Source organism: Nematostella vectensis, chromosome 15 (genome assembly GCF_932526225.1).
Source record: "Nematostella vectensis chromosome 15, jaNemVect1.1, whole genome shotgun sequence".
Taxonomy (NCBI): domain Eukaryota; kingdom Metazoa; phylum Cnidaria; class Anthozoa; order Actiniaria; family Edwardsiidae; genus Nematostella; species Nematostella vectensis.
This window is the reverse complement of record NC_064048.1, coordinates 355,643-373,075: the sequence shown is the minus strand read 5'-3', so window position 1 is coordinate 373,075 and position 17,433 is coordinate 355,643. Positions and strand designations below refer to the sequence as shown.

The window sequence follows — 17,433 nt, the reverse complement described above, 5'->3', positions numbered from 1 at the left end:
TCCAATAGTGGTGTTTCTACGAGTATGACATGTGTAGAAAAGAAGCCACCCAAATTTCCAGGTCGGATATCTAAAGGTAATGACAAAAAAGTAGTTTTCATAAAATTTAAATTAATGAAAAATGTCATCAAAGTAGGACTGATTTCCTTTTTTATGCGATACAAAAAGTATGTAAATTTGATTCCTTGATCTGATCCGGGTGTAGTGCTGGGTATGGCATGTATAGGGCTATCCAACAGTGTTGTTGGGTATGACATGTGTAGGGCTATCCAGTAGTGGTGTTGGGTATGACATGTGTAGGGCTATCCAAGTGTGGTGTTAAGTATGACATGTGTAGGGCTATCCAATAGTGGTGTTGGGTATGACATGTGTAGGGCTATCCAAGTGTGGTGTTGAGTATGACATGTGTAGGGCTATCCAATAGTGGTGTTGGGTATGACATGTATAGGGCTATCCAATAGTGGTGTTGAGTATGACATGTGTAGGGCTATCCAATAGTGGTGTTGGGTATGACATGTGTAGGGCTATCCAAGTGTGGTGTTGGGTATGACATGTGTAGGGCTATCCAACAGTGGTGCTGGGTATGGCATGTGTAGGGCTATCCAATAGTGGTGCTGGGTATGGCATGTGTAGGGCTATCCAACAGTGGTGTTGGGTATGACATGTATAGGGCTATCCAATAGTGGTGTTGGGTATGACATGTGTAGGGCTATCCAAGTGTGGTGTTGAGTATGACATGTGTAGGGCTATCCAATAGTGGTGTTGGGTATGACATGTGTAGGGCTATCCAAGTGTGGTGTTGAGTATGACATGTGTAGGGCTATCCAATAGTGGTGTTGGGTATGACATGTATAGGGCTATCCAATAGTGGTGTTGAGTATGACATGTGTAGGGCTATCCAATAGTGGTGTTGGGTATGACATGTGTAGGGCTATCCAAGTGTGGTGTTGGGTATGACATGTGTAGGGCTATCCAAGTGTGGTGTTGAGTATGACATGTGTAGGGCTATCCAATAGTGGTGTTGGGTATGACATGTGTAGGGCTATCCAAGTGTGGTGTTGGGTATGACATGTGTAGGGCTATCCAAGTGTGGTGTTGGGTATGACATGTGTAGGCTATCCAATAGTGGTGCTGGGTATGGCATGTGTAGGGCTATCCAACAGTGTTGTTGGGTATGACATAGGAAGGGCTATCCAAGTGTGGTGTTGGGTATGACATGTGTAGGGCTATCCAATAGTGGTGTTGAGTATGACATGTGTAGGGCTATCCAAGTGTGGTGTTGGGTATGACATGTGCAGCGCTATCCAATAGTGTTGTTGGGTATGACATGTGTAGGGCTATCCAATAGTGGTGTTGGGTATGACATGTGTAGGGCTATCCAATAGTGGTGTTGGGTATGACATGTGTAGGGCTATCCAATAGTGGTGCTGGGTATGACATGTGTAGGGCTATCCAATAGTGGTGTTGGGTGTGACATGTGTAGGGCTATCCAATAGTGGTGTTGGGTGTGACATGTGTAGGGCTATCCAATAGTGGTGTTGGGTATGACATGTGTAGGGCTATCCAATAGTGGTGTTGGGTATGACATGTGTAGGGCTATCCAATAGTGGTGTTGGGTATGACATGTGTAGGGCTATCCAAGTGTGGTGTTGAGTATGACATGTGTAGGGCTATCCAATAGTGGTGTTGGGTATGACATGTGTAGGGCTATCCAATAGTGGTGTTGGGTATGACATGTGTAGGGCTATCCAAGTGTGGTGTTGTGTATGACATGTGTAGGGCTATCCAAGTGTGGTGTTGAGTATGACATGTGTAGGGCTATCCAAGTGTGGTGTTGGGTATGACATGTGTAGGGCTATCCAAGTGTGGTGTTGTGTATGACATGTGTAGGGCTATCCAAGTGTGGTGTTGAGTATGACATGTGTAGGGCTATCCAAGTGTGGTGTTGGGTATGACATGTGTAGGGCTATCCAAGTGTGGTGTTCGGTATGACATGTGTAGGGCTATCCAATAGTGGTGTTGGGTATGACATGTGTAGGGCTATCCAATAGTGGTGTTGGGTATGACATGTGTAGGGCTATCCAAGTGTGGTGCTGGGTATGACATGTGTAGGGCTATCCAATAGTGGTGTTGGGTATGACATGTGTAGGGCTATCCAAGTGTGGTGTTGGGTATGACATGTGTAGGGCTATCCAATAGTGGTGTTGGGTATGACATGTGTAGGGCTATCCAAGTGTGGTGTTGGGTATGACATGTGTAAGGGCTATCCAATAAGGATGATGGGTATGACATGGGTAGGCCTATCCAATAGTGTTGATGGTTATGACATGGGAAGGACTATCCAATAGTGTTGATGTGTATGACATGGGAAGGGCTATATAGGATTAGTAATGAGGATGGCATGGGTAGAGCAATCCAGGGCTGGTGATGGGGGTGACATGGGTTGAGCTATCTAGGGGTGGTAATGGGGTGAAATGGGTAGAGCTATCTAGGGGTGGTAATGGGGGTGAAATGGGTAGAGCTATCTAGGGTTGGTAATGGGAGTAACATGGTTAGAACTATCAAGGGGTGGTATTACGGGTGACATGGGTAGAGCTATCCAGTGTTAGCGAAAGGGATATAATCATTAGAGCTATTCAGCAGTGGTGATGGGGTTAACATGGTATTGAGCTATCCAAGAGATGTAACGTAGCTTTATTTGTTTTCTTATTTTGATTTGATGCAAATCAGCAAGAATATCCATAATCTAAGTAGCAGACACGAGTCAGTTGTTTATAAAAAAAACTGTGATGTCTTGCAGGATGTTTTTGTCTACATTATCATAAAAATATTATATAAAATGCTAATGCTAATTATAAAAATACAAAATTCAATATAAAAGAAACTACTAAAAGGTAGATATTATTTTGTGCAAAGCAGTAAAAGAAATATGTACAAAAATGTGAGATCATTGTTTGTGGTTTTAGGTCTTAATGTGTAATGTGTGGTAAAGATGGTTCGTAGGACATATTAAAACAAGTTAACAATTTTTTAACAGCATTCCTTCCCTCTCATAGGAATGGCCAGACCCCCTCTCTCCCTCCCCAAGATCCTCCCCCCTCTACCTCCCCAAGATCCTCCCCTTCCCCCTCCCCCTCTCCCTCCCCAAAATACCCACTCTTTCCGTCCCCAAGATCCTCCCCCCTCTCTCCCTACCAAAATTTCCCCCCCTCTCTCCCTCCCCCCCTCTCTGCCCCACCCCATCCCCCTAGATCCTCCCCTGGAGTCTTAGATTCCGGATGACTAGAGTGCATTGCCCTGTATATCCTTTTAAAGCTGTGTTTGCTATGTTGCATGATGACTCTTATTATTTCACTACTTTAGGAAAAGTGTTCTTGGTGTAACTATGACTTGTTGAACATGTACAAAGGGGCTTCAGTAGTTTAGGATCAACTAAAACTTCCCCATGTGGGCCCCTGAAGATTGTTCCGCAGCAGATTTCCTCTCTTCTCCACAAAGAAAGGTCAATATAAGGAAGCTTGGTGGAGGAAGACAGTGTCGGGAAGAGAAAAGATGTTTGACACCCTGTGGATGTCACCTGGGTGACATCTTTGTTGTTGCTGTTATTGTTATTGTTATTGGAGGAGCTGTTGGAGTTGGCATACTCCTCGGATATTTCACTAGGGGTGGGGCTTGGCGAAACGCAGGCCAGGGTGGGTGACAGGCACTCCTCCTCATCATCAGCTGTTGGAATTAGATAAAAGATTGACGATTAGACTTTTTCATCTTAAAAGATCACTTAGATTACCACATAAGGCAGGCGCATACCCAGGATTGGCTGAGGGGGAGGGGGGGGGGGGCGCAATGCATAGGTATTTTATGGAAAAAGCATAGTAGTTGAAGATTCCTTAAGGTGGCTTGACCCAGTATTCCCTACCTCACAAAGTCCATCTTTGAAACCGCAGTGGGCAAAGAAATGGATTTAGAAACTATATCCAATACACCAAATCAATAACATAAGGATGAAAATTTGTATAAATTTTGTTGATCGGAATAAATATCACATTAATAAGATGGCCCGCCTCCTTTTATGCTAGGACAAATTTCTAGCCCATATCGAATTATTTTCCTCCTCGCCAGAAATTAGGCAACACATGGTTGTCTAGGCAACACATGGTTGTCTAGGCAACACATGGTTGTCTTGGATGAATTTTTAGAGAGATCTGTAAGAGTGTTCAAAAGCTGATATCTAGAGCTTTGAAATAGAGCAAATTTATGCGTAAATTTAACAACAAAGTGGCAATGACTACTTATGCCTCATTAGTAAACATACTTTTATGTTACTGTATGTCCTTATCTCTGCCACTACGTCTTGGTATTTATTAAGAAGCTTTTCAGAGGAAATGGTCCATGCGATTTTGAATAAAATGCTCATAAAGGTATAGTGGCAACAATTGTGTTTGTTTACTAATACTGATTTAAGAACAGTTTTTTTGCGAAAAAAATCGTTTCTATTCTTAAAATCCCTGATAGATTTTTTCCTCTTTTTCTAGAGAAACCTTTGGTAATTGTAGATAACTCTGTTGTGGCGTTTTATTCAATAAATATCTTCTTAGACCCTCTACTGTACCTGAACATTCAGGTTTTTTGTATTTATATGAACATTCAGGTAAGTATTGAAGCAAATCTGCCCTTGGAGGAAATTTGTGCTCTGGGTCTCCCTATTGTTTTGGATATGTCATAACATGGAATTCACACCCGACAGATCTTTGATGTATGATAACAGGAAATCCAACATAAGAGGCAATCATGTAACAGTTGTTGGATTTCCTATTATCATACATTGAAAAATATTGATATGGGCAAGAAATTTGTCCTAGGGTAAAAGGAGGTGTCATACTTACATGACAATTATTTCGATTAACAAAATTTATATGGCATATGTTATTCATCCTTATGTTATCGATTTGGTGTATATGATATAGTATCTGATCCATTTCTAGCACTGCAGTTACAAAGATGGACGGTGTGATGGAGGGAATACTGGGTTGAGCCACCTTAATGGGAAATGACTCTATTTTTGGTCGCCAAGGGGAGTGTGAATTAATGATTAAGGCCCTTAGTATATGGTGCTGTTCCTTTGCACTGTGTTAACTTATACAATAAACCATGAAAGCTTGAAGTTTCATAATCCTGAAATGGTATGATTACGGATTTGTAAAGATCAATAAAAAGGTGCAGGGGCCTCAAAATGTCTGTCTGTAGGATTTATCTTTTTAATCACTCTTTACAAATCCATAATCATACTAAAACAGTACTTTGTCTATTACGAGCCACCTACAACACCAAGTTTGATGATCCTGAATAACATGGAAAAACATGGTGAAGTCTCAGGACTGGGGAATAAGCATTTCTACTCTAATAATATCTCATTATCTCTATTTTTGCCTCCCTTTAAGCTAACAGCAAGCGTTGTTAAAGCAGTTTATGGTCACTTAAATGTTGTCAGTAATAACAAGAAAATGCATTTTGCATACTGTTGTGTTATGGGCTTCGATTCCCTGTGCTTCACAGATGAATTTGTAACCCTGCAGCACAATTAAGGAAACTTGACAGACTACATGCGTCGTGTATTCGAAATCACTTATTTTGTTTTACAGACGAAAGCCAAACACATTTGTAAACGGAAAGGAACAGTTATATGTATCTTTATAATGACCATAACTCAAGTGATACACATTAAACATTTATTAGAAAGAGATGTGAGCAGCAAGTTTGAAATGCATTTTCTGCTAGACTGATTTATAGCAGTTGTCAATCGGAAATGTCAAAACCTTTAATAAAAAGGTATTCATGTGTATAAAAGCAGTACTTCCGTTAGGAAATTGAAATCACGTCGAATTGATTTATTGCGATCTCTTAGAAGTAACAAGATCAGAACGTCCAAAGAAAAAATCAAAAGATAAAGGAAAAAGTTGCAAATAGATTTCTTGTGGGAATTTAAGGAGTACGGCTCTATTCAAACAGGATTACAACAGGACTCTCGGAGCGTGCAAATGACAACAATGGGAGCCACGAGTCACGGCTTTGTTAAGAAAGTTAGAAAAAAATACATGTGAGCCTGAAAATCTGAGTACATGAAAAACAGAGTAGATAGCAAAACATAAATATACGTAATTAACATTCCACACAATTTAAAAATCAACAGCTGTGTTCGAATAATTAAAAACAAGTCATTCGTGCACAAGATTTGATCAAATGTTCGATTGTTTGACAAAAAAAGTTTTTGAAATGAACACGCGTTGCGGTAAACTTCTCGAGTTACTCAACGGTTAATTTTAACAAAATGAAAAGACAAGGGTATAGAGTAGTTAAACACTTGCAGCACGAGTTGATATTTCGTGGAAGTCGGCGCTAAACGTTGAGTTTACAAACCTTGGGCATCGTCAATTTCTGGTGAACCACTATCACGAGTTATCGGTGTTTCGTCCTCGTGGTCTAATTTGTCATCAATTTCGATCGGATTTTGTCTGGACGCTCTTCTAGGTTTGATATTTCTCTTAACGGTGGCTTTACTATTCACAACCTGAAATGTCAAGCCAAAAGATCAAAGATTATTAAGAAAAACACTCGTTTGGCAGAGGAGACTCGACTCTAATAATCTTACCGGCAGCGTGACAGCCTAAGAAATCTACGAATAAGGATTGGTTCTGATTATTATAATAACACACTTTAATAGTCACACTTCTATACTTACGTGCTTCCAGTTTTTCTCTGTACCAGGAGGGAGTTTACTCCATCGTTTTACCAGCAAAACACAAGCATTGCAAATTTCTCCTTGTCGCTTTTCTGTCAAAGCAAAGCACCCTTCAAAATGGTGTTCGTATTTGGCCGAAGAAGTAAACCTTGAGCTGGAAGATTTAGCTTTGCAAATACAACAGCCAAGCCGCGATCGGAATATTTTCGGTCTGTGTGAGGGAAACATGGCGTGATGGAAAAATAAAAGTTGTTTGGATGGAGAAAATAGTGCCGCTTGAGAGAGACCTGTTGATTGCGGCGAAAAAAGATATCCTTTGTTGTCCTGGACCAGGATCACAGGTGAGCATGCGCAATTATGTTGGGGGGGGGGGGGGGGGAGGGGTGGCACAGGCAGCCCGAACTAGGACGTGGGAGCCACGGAGAGTATTTTTATGCTTACGTCAGTTATTGACAAGAATGCAAAGAGTAAGCAAAACAAAAAAAATAACCGACTGTATTCCCTGTTCGTTGATTACTCAACCCTAGGGATATATTATTTCGGAAATTGAAAGATGCGGGCATCGATGGAGAGTTCTTTACAATTATTGAGTCTATACATGCACGATCGAGCGGCAGTGAAAATTGATAATCTTAGATCTAAAGAATTTCCCTGGAAAGAAGAGGTTCATCAGGGATGAATTCCAAGAACTCTATTCAATCTTTTTCTAAGCGAATTACCCGAATATCTAGGCCAAGCGAACGTTAACCAAAAATGACAGAATTACAGGAAAGTGTGTCAATACACTTATTTACGCGGACGACTTAGTGCTAACGTCTCAATCGGCAAACGTTCTACAGACACTAATCAATTCACTTAGCGAATATTGCGAGAACCATCTTGAAGTGAATATCTCAAAGCCAAAGGCACTTATCGTCTTTGTATTTCGGATTTCGCCGCCAAGTAAACTGTCAGCGATATAAACAATGAATGCGTGACAACACCACAGGAAGCCCATGTAAGCACAGTTAGTTAAAAAAACACGTTTTTGTCGTGTACACTACTAGCTACTAATTGTACAACTTACTAGAGGGGCATAAAAGCTCGAACAGCCAATTTGAGACTGTTAAAAAATATCCACTTCACTGTTATGGAACCTAGGGATAGAAGAGGGGGTTGTCATTGTTGCCTCTGGATACAAGCATTGGCAGGGTTGTCATGCACCCTGGGGATATAAACGATAAACGGGTGTTTTTATGCACCCTAGGGATGCAATCTATTTGTTTTCATGAAACCTTGGGATAAAAGAGAGGGTAGTTATGGACCCTAAGGATATTTATATCAGATATCAAGACTCTAGACGTAAATAGTGGTAGAGATTCTAGAAGAAGCACACAAGTTTACACTTTACTTGTAGCACAAGGACATGTTGCCAAGACCTCACCAGCTCACTGATATGTTCTATGAAAGCAGCCTTGTGGAAACCAAGATTTGGGCTACCTTTGGCAGTCCGCGATTCACCAGGATTTTTCGCACTTACCTTGTGTTTCCGATAATGTTGAAAGCTCCTTCTTCGATTTTTATTGCGAATACGATGGCAATATCAAAGAATTATTTGGTAAGTATGACGACTTTTAAGATCCGATGTTTTACGGGGTTTGCTTATCATGGCTTTCGAAATTTGTCATTTGATAATAAAAGAACTCGGATAATCAAACTCGGATAATCAAACTCACCTTGTAAAGCAAAAGATATTCAAACAGCCCAAATCCCATTGCCTGGCGTTTGTACTGTAAGGCTTTGTTTATAAATGCAACTGAGCGAAATAACTTTATGAAGGGAAGACAAACCAACCGAATTCCTAAGATGACGAGTAAATAATAAGCATTCAGTAGATCTCTGCGTTATTTGATGAGACTTTCGTATAAAGGGAAATGTAAAATCAATCCGAAAAATTTCATTTCTCTGCCCTGCTTCTCGGCCCTTCTAATATCAGACATTAAATTGCTTTATTTTACTTGATACTGGGTTTGCAGTATTCTATATTTTGAGTCTATTTTTCCACAGCAATGTCCAGTTCAGAACTACTATGATTGCAAATCATTGCCCAAGAAATAAAAAAAAAATGGATTGCTTCATTATTTTAAACCAAGGCAAACACAGCCACGGAGAAGACACAGAGATTCTTTAGAAATCAGTGGGCTCCAGTGAATACTGCAGTGTACTTACATGCAGAAGCTATTGTTAGGGATGACCAGGAGATCATAAATTCTGTATAGTTCACTATATGTTAAGACATGAGCAGTAATCTTTTCAGTAGCTATTATCATGGCAACCAATTAGACCCGAATAGCTTACTGCGTATGTACAGGCAAGCAGCTCGGGGTGGGCACATGGGTTGTGCCCCTCCCACTCAACCACCAAAAAGCAGTCTTTTTTTTTTAAATATATTTACTTTCCATAATATCTATGACTGCACATCCCCTCCACAGCTAATCAGATTGTTTATTATGGTTATCAGACTTCACCTTTCCTTTTCTAGACATACAATGGCTTCAATTGAATAATTTCTTTTGTTTAATAAAATAAGACTACAAGCAATTTGTTTTTGTTCTACTTCTCTTATAAAACAAACAGAGAAACCATGAAGGGGTTAGTGATCAGCCAAGACAGTGGCTGCAAAGAAAATGGGGTCATGCATAAACCTGGCTTATGAAAAATGTGTGGACTGCCCCACACAAATCTAAAAGAATATTGATTTAACCCTTGCAATTCAATGGCCAACCAACTATGAGCTCAAGCACTTCACTTCTCCATGAGAACTTCTAGTATAGTTTATTATATCAGCGATAGAAATGGAATAGGAAATATGAACGTTATATGTACACGACAAAAACGTGTTTTTTTAACTAACTGTGCTTACATGGGCTTCCTGTGGTGTTGTCACGCATTTTTTGTTTATAGCGTTGACAGTTGACGTTGGCGGCGAAATCCGGATACAAAGACGACCTCAAATTGGTAAAAAACGGCAAGAAATCTCTTACAAGCTACAAACAATAGAACCAAAATTAGTTCCTACACGGGGAAATTGTAATGTTTCTAGTACAGCTTTCTATGAAGGACTAAATTCGACGGGAAGCGTGGCGTACGATTGCGTATAATTCGAGGTCGATCGAATGGTTTACCTAGCATTATCGAGTGCTCTTTTGAACTTCTACGGTTAGGTACGCCTTGTAAGATGTTATTTAGAGTCTACCAGGACCACGTTTTGCATTTATATGAACTTATTTTGGCGATAAAAGGTGCCCCGATGCAAAGGTACGTTACGACAGCCATTATCTTGCAATTGTTGAAATATGAGCGCTCAGAGGGGTATACCTAGAGTGAAAAGAATTGTGCAATTCCACGTCCCATGGAAGATATAGGCCTCGTTTTCCGGGCTTATTTACGGAGTACGAAAAACAAAAAATAATAGAAAAATCTGTTAAAAATTTTAAAAAATGCTAAAACTACCAACGACCTAATCCAAATATGTACAATTATATATTTTCTATCAATCAAGTTTGATTTTTGCCGCCCGGCTTAATTTTGTTTTTTTTTAAGACATTTTCTGTTCAAGTCGAAAAATACCGAAAATCGGTAATTATATTCGAAAAATACATTTTCCCCTCTGAAGCCATAAATATTTATCCGATTCGTTTCAAACTTTCACAGAATACTAAGGTCATCAAGGGCTATCTCCTGGCAAAAGATGGTATTTTTGTTCTGAACAAAAAATTTCTTGGTCTGAGACGGTCAATCTTAATTCGTTAATCCAACCTATCTTGCTATACAGCAGTGAATTGTGGGGCATAGATATGTGCATGAAGCGCAATGAGAAAGACCCAATTGAGGCAATTTTGCAAGTGGCTTTTGGGCGTGGGCAAAACGGCAGCAAACTACGTATGTCGATCCGAGCTTGGTATTTTACCCATAAGATCCAATGCTATCATGAGAGCTATAAATTTCTGGCTAAAAGTTAGCACGCATGAGTGTTCGAATAGCCTTGCAGCAGAGATGTTTTGGGAAGCAAAATACAATAGTTCACTCAAGTACTCGTCTCTGTACATACCACCACCAAATATCGTTTAGTTGTAGGTTTAAAAAAAACCGTGCGCTCGTGAGAATGACGCAATTCCTGAAAACAATTGATAGACTACGAAATATCTGCTAAGTTTTGTAGATTTGTTTCCTGAAATTAAATAATCACTTGACTACCAGGTTAGAAATAAAGATGACGGGAAAACTTGTAATCACACAACGATCTTGTCGGGCATATATTTTCTCATGTAATTTGTGAGACATCTCGATCTACGTCACAAATGACTGGACCCGGGCCTTTCAGTTCACGGCCTTTTTTCCGAAGGTTGACCAAAAATACCTCAATATTACAGATTTGAGTTGTCGCGCGAACGCGCGTTTTATAGGGTCCATACGAACCACATACCATTTGGAAGTTAAAAATATAAAGAATTGACCAAATCTATCAACTCTGAAAGGTTATATGGACTTTAAACCCTATGTTTGTAAAACAAAAAAACACTTCATTCACTCGTCCAGCCCCATAACCATCGCGCTTTGTTGACACTTTATTTGCTTATCCTCAAACCAAAAGCATGGCAAAGTTTAGTCGGGTAGATTATTCAAATATGGTTCACCATAGTGTTCCTAACCCCGACCCTACTATAGTGAACCATATATGTAGAGACTACGGGTAATCGAGTCTGAAACCCAATGCTCAGAAACGCCAGGGGTGTGTCAGTAAAAGACGCTTTATAAGACATTTTTTTATTATTTGACTTTTACTGCAAAACTGTGAATAAGGGCTCCATGTGCCAAAGCTCATTTTAAAAAGATGACGATGCTCATACGGAAATGCGTGCGATTCTTATCAGAGAATCCAACTCTCGTACCACTGCGTTTTACACAGCACCTAAGCATGATGACCGATTTTTTTTTTTTTTTGCTTTTTGTTTTATTACAGTAACAAATAGATTGGGCTCGGTTTCGTCACATGGTTTCGTTCCCAGGAGGGACCACTCCTATTTTCCCAGCCAGCAATGGTTAGGCATTTTTTACCCAGCCAGCAATGGTTAGGCATTTTTTACCCAGCCAGCAATGGTTAGGCATTTTTTACCCAGCCAGCAATGGTTAGGCATTTTTTACTCAGCCAGCAATGGTTAGGCATTTTTTACCCAGCCAGCAATGGTTAGGCATTTTTTACCCAGCCAGCAATGGTTAGGCATTTTTTACCCAGCCAGCAATGGTTAGGCATTTTTTACCCAGCCAGCAATGGTTAGGCATTTTTTACCCAGCCAGCAATGGTTAGGCATTTTTTACCCAGCCAGCAATGGTTAGCCATTTTTTACCAGCCAGCAATGGTTAGGCATTTTTTACCCAGCCAGCAGTCGTTAGGCATTTTTTACCCAGCCAGCAATGGTTAGGCATTTTTTACTCAGCCAGCAATGGTTAGGCATTTTTTACCCAGCCAGCAATGGTTAGGCATTTTTTACCCAGCCAGCAATGGTTAGGCATTTTTTACCCAGCCAGCAATGGTTAGGCATTTTTTACCCAGCCAGCAATGGTTAGGCATTTTGACATGAATAATTGCCCGTATAACCGATAGGCAGGATATTCCCAAAGCATCCGCTCCAGGGACCCTCAATATATTCCTAGCACAACTAGAGTTCGACTCCACAAGTTTGCCCGCAGAACAATTCGTGACGATTTTTTCCCAGCAACCGAGGGGTCTAACAACTTCCCAACCAGAAAAAAACGGGCTGCGAAGCAGTTATTTCGCGGATCAGATTCGATTTGTGCCCTTGCCTCTTACAGAACAGTTTCCTTCCTCTTCTCGTCCACATAATCTAATTTCCTTTCAGCGTAGTGTTTCCAGCCTTTAACTGGGTAAGCCGACCTCACTATTTCTACTTATAAATGTGCTAATGAGAATGGCCACTGGTGAAAGCCAAACTTTTATCGTGATTGGCGGCCTCTTCTTGTTTGTAGGCAAACGCCCTTTAAAGTATCTTTCGCCAGCGGCTAACTCTACTCCAGTCTTAAACGAGCCTTGAGAGCTCTTGCTCGTTTTCTTTGCTGATGATTCCTTCTTCTGGAAAAGCAGATAAGAAAAAGACATACATCAAGCACGTCTCGTATGAGAAAAAAATATTTTCGTATTCTAACGCCAAGGGGCGGGGAATTGGGGGATTATGGATCAGTAACGGATGATTCCACACAAAAAGAGAAAGCAAAAATCTCTAGAAAAAATAATCGAGCAAATACACAGCTCTTGTCAATCATCAGTTCATTAAGAATCGAGACTAATAGGGCGATTAGGTTCGTCTAGTCTGATACTCGATACATTCTCACTTAATATCTTCTAGTGATAGACATGTCAAGCCTATGTCTAAAGTGAAGAGCGTTTTAGAGGAAGACGCGACATATGCTCTCAATCCTAACCTGGTTTCTATTATCATAACTGTTGATATACTTCCAAGATACAAGAGTAAACCAGGAACTTTCTACTAGTAAAAATCAGATCATTTGCAGTGCACACGTTCCCGTCCTCTGTGGAACCATGAAACTTATTGTCGAGTCGTAGTACAGACACTAACGCATTCCCACGTGCTAGTTTTGAATGTTGTTGTTGTTGGATTTGTGTGCATGTATTTTTGTTTGTTTGTGCCGTCGCCGTCCTATTTTCCATATCAGGATCCCCCAAAAAGCTCTCGTGCATTGCCCTCAACTCTAAATAAGTTTGTCTCGATTTTGTAGTCCCAAAAAAAATATATAAAAGCCTAGTACCTTATTTCTAGCATAGCGAACAAGGCTAGTTTTCAGCGCACACGTTCCCGTCCTCGGTAGACAGTGAAACTTGGGCACGTATTTGGAATTTTTTTCCCGCAAATATTTTTTTGCGGATGCGAAAATTTCCGCGTCCGCACACAGCGTATTCAAATCGTTTTCAGCCGTCCACACGTATCCGGAAATTTCTGAAAACGCTATTTTTTTTTTACGAACCGGCTCTCTTCCACACGTATCCAGCGTAATTTCCGGCAGTATCCAACAAAATGACGTAAGCGTATCGTATCGGATAAAAAAAATCCACTTTGGAGAGCATTTTCAAAAATTTCCGGATACGGCCGGAAATTACGCTTACGTGTGGACGATAGCCGAATTTGTAAAAAAAACATTTCGAAATCTATTTCAGAGTGTATTTAAACGTCTGGCTCTGTCGCCGTTCGCGTTGTCGTTGTCGTTGTTTGAATCCCCTATTCCGTGATAAAGCTCCCTTTGACTTATTCACGTGACCTTCACGTGTCTTCTCATCAAGGATGCGTGCGCAGACCAAAGACAAGATACATTCCAGGCAAGAAATACCTCAAACAGTAGACATAGCAGGCAGGGCTAAGATGGCCTAAGTCCTTTTTCTAACCTTTATGGCTGGGCTATGGGTAAGTAGTGTCTACAAAATTGATTTGAGAAATGCTTGGAATTCTCCCGGTGTCGCGTAGAGTTCAGCATGGGGTTTGCTACAAATGTGTTTACGCGTGAGAACCAAATGAACCCTGCGCTATGGATAACAGAGGAACCCCGATGTAATGATATAACAAGGGACCGATAAATAGCATATCGAGAGAATCCTTAACTTAATCCTTAACATCCTGTGTTTTGTGCTGAGCGGTTGACCGTTATAATCGATAGTTTCATTGTACTTTTGCTAATGCAGTCTTCACTTAAAACCAATTTTCACATTGTCAGACAACCACGACTCAATACAGTTTCAACGCTTTCAAAAAGAAAAGTTTATATTTACAGAAAGTATTCCTTTTTTTATAGTTCTTATTTTCTATCTTTTGTTTATAGAATATTTATTGATTATTTTCTTGTATTCTTTTCATTGACTGAATTGTTGCTTAGCCAAAGTCTTTGCTGCATTCGGACCAGGGTTTTCTCCCTAAAATGAGCTCCATCTGTTTCGTAAATGTAGCAAAGATGTGATCATGTTTCGGACACGTAGAGGAATATTCATATTGGGGAAGTAAAGGATGTTTTATTACCTTTGATAAATGCACTTATAACACATAATACATAAATGACAGAATGGTGTGTACGGTTTAAGCAAAAGGGCCAGGGTGGCTTTCTAGAAGTCATAAAACCTTTGAAAACCTTTGCAATTTGTATGTTTCCTACTTTGCCATGACTTCACTAGATAACCTTATCTTTTTCAACTTGTGTATCTCTTTTATGAGAATGTAATCTTTATATATTCACGTACAATCCTACAAGCCCCACCCTCAATATCTCGACCACTTACCTGTACAGAGGGATTCTCCAGCGCCGCCGTCGATTGATATCATATCGGATTCTCGGTGGACGAGGCAGTCTTCGATAAAGTCTTTCCAGATTTACAACCTTGTGTCGCGTGTGTACGGACCGTATCCGGCCATGGTGGATTGCGATGAAGCCTTGAACCTGAGAGACTAGTTCAGCAAACACCAGCAGAGCAAACAGACTTGCCAATACCTTCCTTTTGCCAAGCAGCATGTTTTTCGCCTCGAGACCAGTATTTAACTTTCTAACTTCTTTTAGTCACACAAAAGTTTTATGGGCTCGTTTTTAACGTCTTTAGTTCTGCGTTTAACAACCTTTGGTATCTATCCGACCGAGTGAAACTGGCTTCCAATAATTGTTTATCAAACTTGTAATTCTTGTTTGGGTACAGTACAGGTTGAGTAAACAACATGAATATGCTTCTCTTGACGTTCTCTTCCCAACAATTAAAATATCCTTAAGAAGCAGACGAACCGAGCTATCTATATGGCAATAGGGGAAAGAAATACTTGAGATTTCTCGCACCTTTCTGTGAAGTGTTTGCGCTGTGAAGGTTTGATCAGAAGGTTTGATCGTGACGAGGTTTAGAGGGTTAAATAGACATTCTATTGAATAAGTGACACAAAGAGTAGCACCCGTCAACAACTTCTTTATGCTTACCCCCCTTAACAAATACCAAATGAAACTTCACTCGAGGGGATAGACCTTGGCGATGAAAACGAGGCTCAACGACTTCAAAACGATGATCCAAATTTTACAGACGAGACAAAATACCCTTTGAATTCCTTGAATTGAATTCTTTCAATTGAGGTAGCAATGAGCGTCTCGAAAATTCATCTGTAAACCAAGTTTAAATCTTTAAAAAGCGTTTTAAATATACGCATCTTATGCGCCCTAGGAAAGTTGTGGTTCTTTCTCGTCGAGAACAAGGAGATGAACCGGAAGTGGCATGGGTACGTTGCGATATGTGTTGACTTGTGAGGGGTTACTGAGATAGCGTCGAGTTGGTCTGTCAATCAAACAACAGGATGATTGACGTAGGCGATGACACGTGACGCGATGACTGAGGAGTGTTGACAAGTTCGTATTGTTATGCATCTACGAAAATAATCCATCGCCAACAGCATATCAAACATATTCCCACGGATAGTGTCTTTCGTATGTATTGTATTGATACCCATATTTAGAAAAGCTGAAGATTTCCCGCTCCCTGATCTCCAGAAAACATGGTGAAAGTCGATCGATTCCTGTTGATCCGCGAGGCAAAAATTTGTCAAGAAAAACTTTATCGCTTGGTCAAATCTTTCTCACAAATCTTGAAAAGCCCTTAGACCCATGCCTCCAAGAGATTGGCCGAGCGAGTTTGAAGGTCACCCGAATATTGATATGTCACGTTACGAGCCTTTCGCGCCAGCATATAGGACTTCGGAAATCACTAATGATAATGATCACAATGACACTGAACTATTTACCTTTGTTTCTAGTGGACGGCTTTACATTGTACTGGCACCTTTTCCAATCCTTGCTCATGAAATCTTAAGCAGACACATCGACTGATAAGTTAGCCGGTATAGCCTGCGCATGGAGACGGTAAGGTCGATGTAGTCAAATGATGTTTAAAACTATGAAAATGAAAAAAGTTAAGAGAGGAATAAAAGATGAAGTTAAACTTGCTGTCGAGTCCGCGCAGACGAACTTCTTCTTGTTGTGGATCTACCTCGAGAAAGAGGTACGACTGAGCCTGTAAATTTGACATACACGAAAATTATATTTACTTTACTTCCTAGCCCTCGATGCAGGCCCGGTGTTTCTATAGCAACAGCTATAAAATACCGGGTAAACACCTGTATTGCAGGCTTTTTACTTTCCAAAACAATTCTTGATTAACATATGTTGGCGCATGCGTGATGAGGACGCTTTTTCAGTGGCCCTTGAATGTACTCCGTGCGTCTTGAGATGCGAATAACGCAGAGTCCTATGTGTTAAAACGGTCAGCGTGACCCACTGTACGCTTCATACCTATGCTTTTTTTACCTAGTACTGAAATTTCTCTTAAAACTATGTATCGCGCCTTTTCCTCTTTTGCAAATAATTGTTCTTAGGAACATCTAGCCGGGCTTAGTCCATCACCTGAAAATAAGGACGATTATTTTAAATTTTATTCTATATTATTTTATTCTTTCGAAATTCCTTTGAATACCGTTCGTAGATTGGGTGGCTAGCTGTAACATATTTCATCTTTATTTCCGTGATGCGCAGGAGCCGAGCGCTAGAAATGGCCACCTCAGGCTATGGGTCTCAATAATCAGCAATATGCTATGGGTCTCAATAATCAGCAATAT

At 40.4% G+C, this 17,433-nt stretch overlaps 1 protein-coding gene and 2 long non-coding RNA genes across 4 annotated transcripts; 1 reads left to right on the top strand and 2 right to left on the bottom strand.

Moving 5' to 3' along the window:
• Positions 1-3,302: 3,302 nt before the first annotated feature.
• On the bottom strand, positions 3,303-7,070 carry LOC5513448 (SIN3-HDAC complex-associated factor). Its single transcript, XM_032383027.2, has 3 exons — positions 6,737-7,070; positions 6,415-6,565; positions 3,303-3,723 (listed from the first exon to the last, which is right to left on the bottom strand). The coding sequence occupies exons 1-3, from the start codon at positions 6,962-6,964 to the stop codon at positions 3,347-3,349; spliced, it is 756 nt and encodes a 251-aa protein (XP_032238918.1). The 5' UTR covers positions 6,965-7,070; the 3' UTR covers positions 3,303-3,346.
• A 63-nt stretch (positions 7,071-7,133) lies between these two features.
• Positions 7,134-10,207, top strand: LOC116618882. The gene is made up of 2 exons (XR_004296394.2): positions 7,134-8,333; positions 8,783-10,207. It is a non-coding gene; the product is annotated as an uncharacterized LOC116618882 (long non-coding RNA).
• Positions 10,208-11,526: 1,319 nt separating this feature from the next.
• On the bottom strand, positions 11,527-16,896 carry LOC116618878. 2 transcript variants are annotated; one of them, XR_007306806.1, is made up of 3 exons: positions 16,564-16,882; positions 15,075-16,338; positions 11,527-12,866 (listed from the first exon to the last, which is right to left on the bottom strand). It is a non-coding gene; the product is annotated as an uncharacterized LOC116618878 (long non-coding RNA). The 2 variants fall into 2 exon arrangements; XR_004296392.2 differs by having other exon boundaries at positions 15,075-16,896.
• Positions 16,897-17,433: the final 537 nt, after the last annotated feature.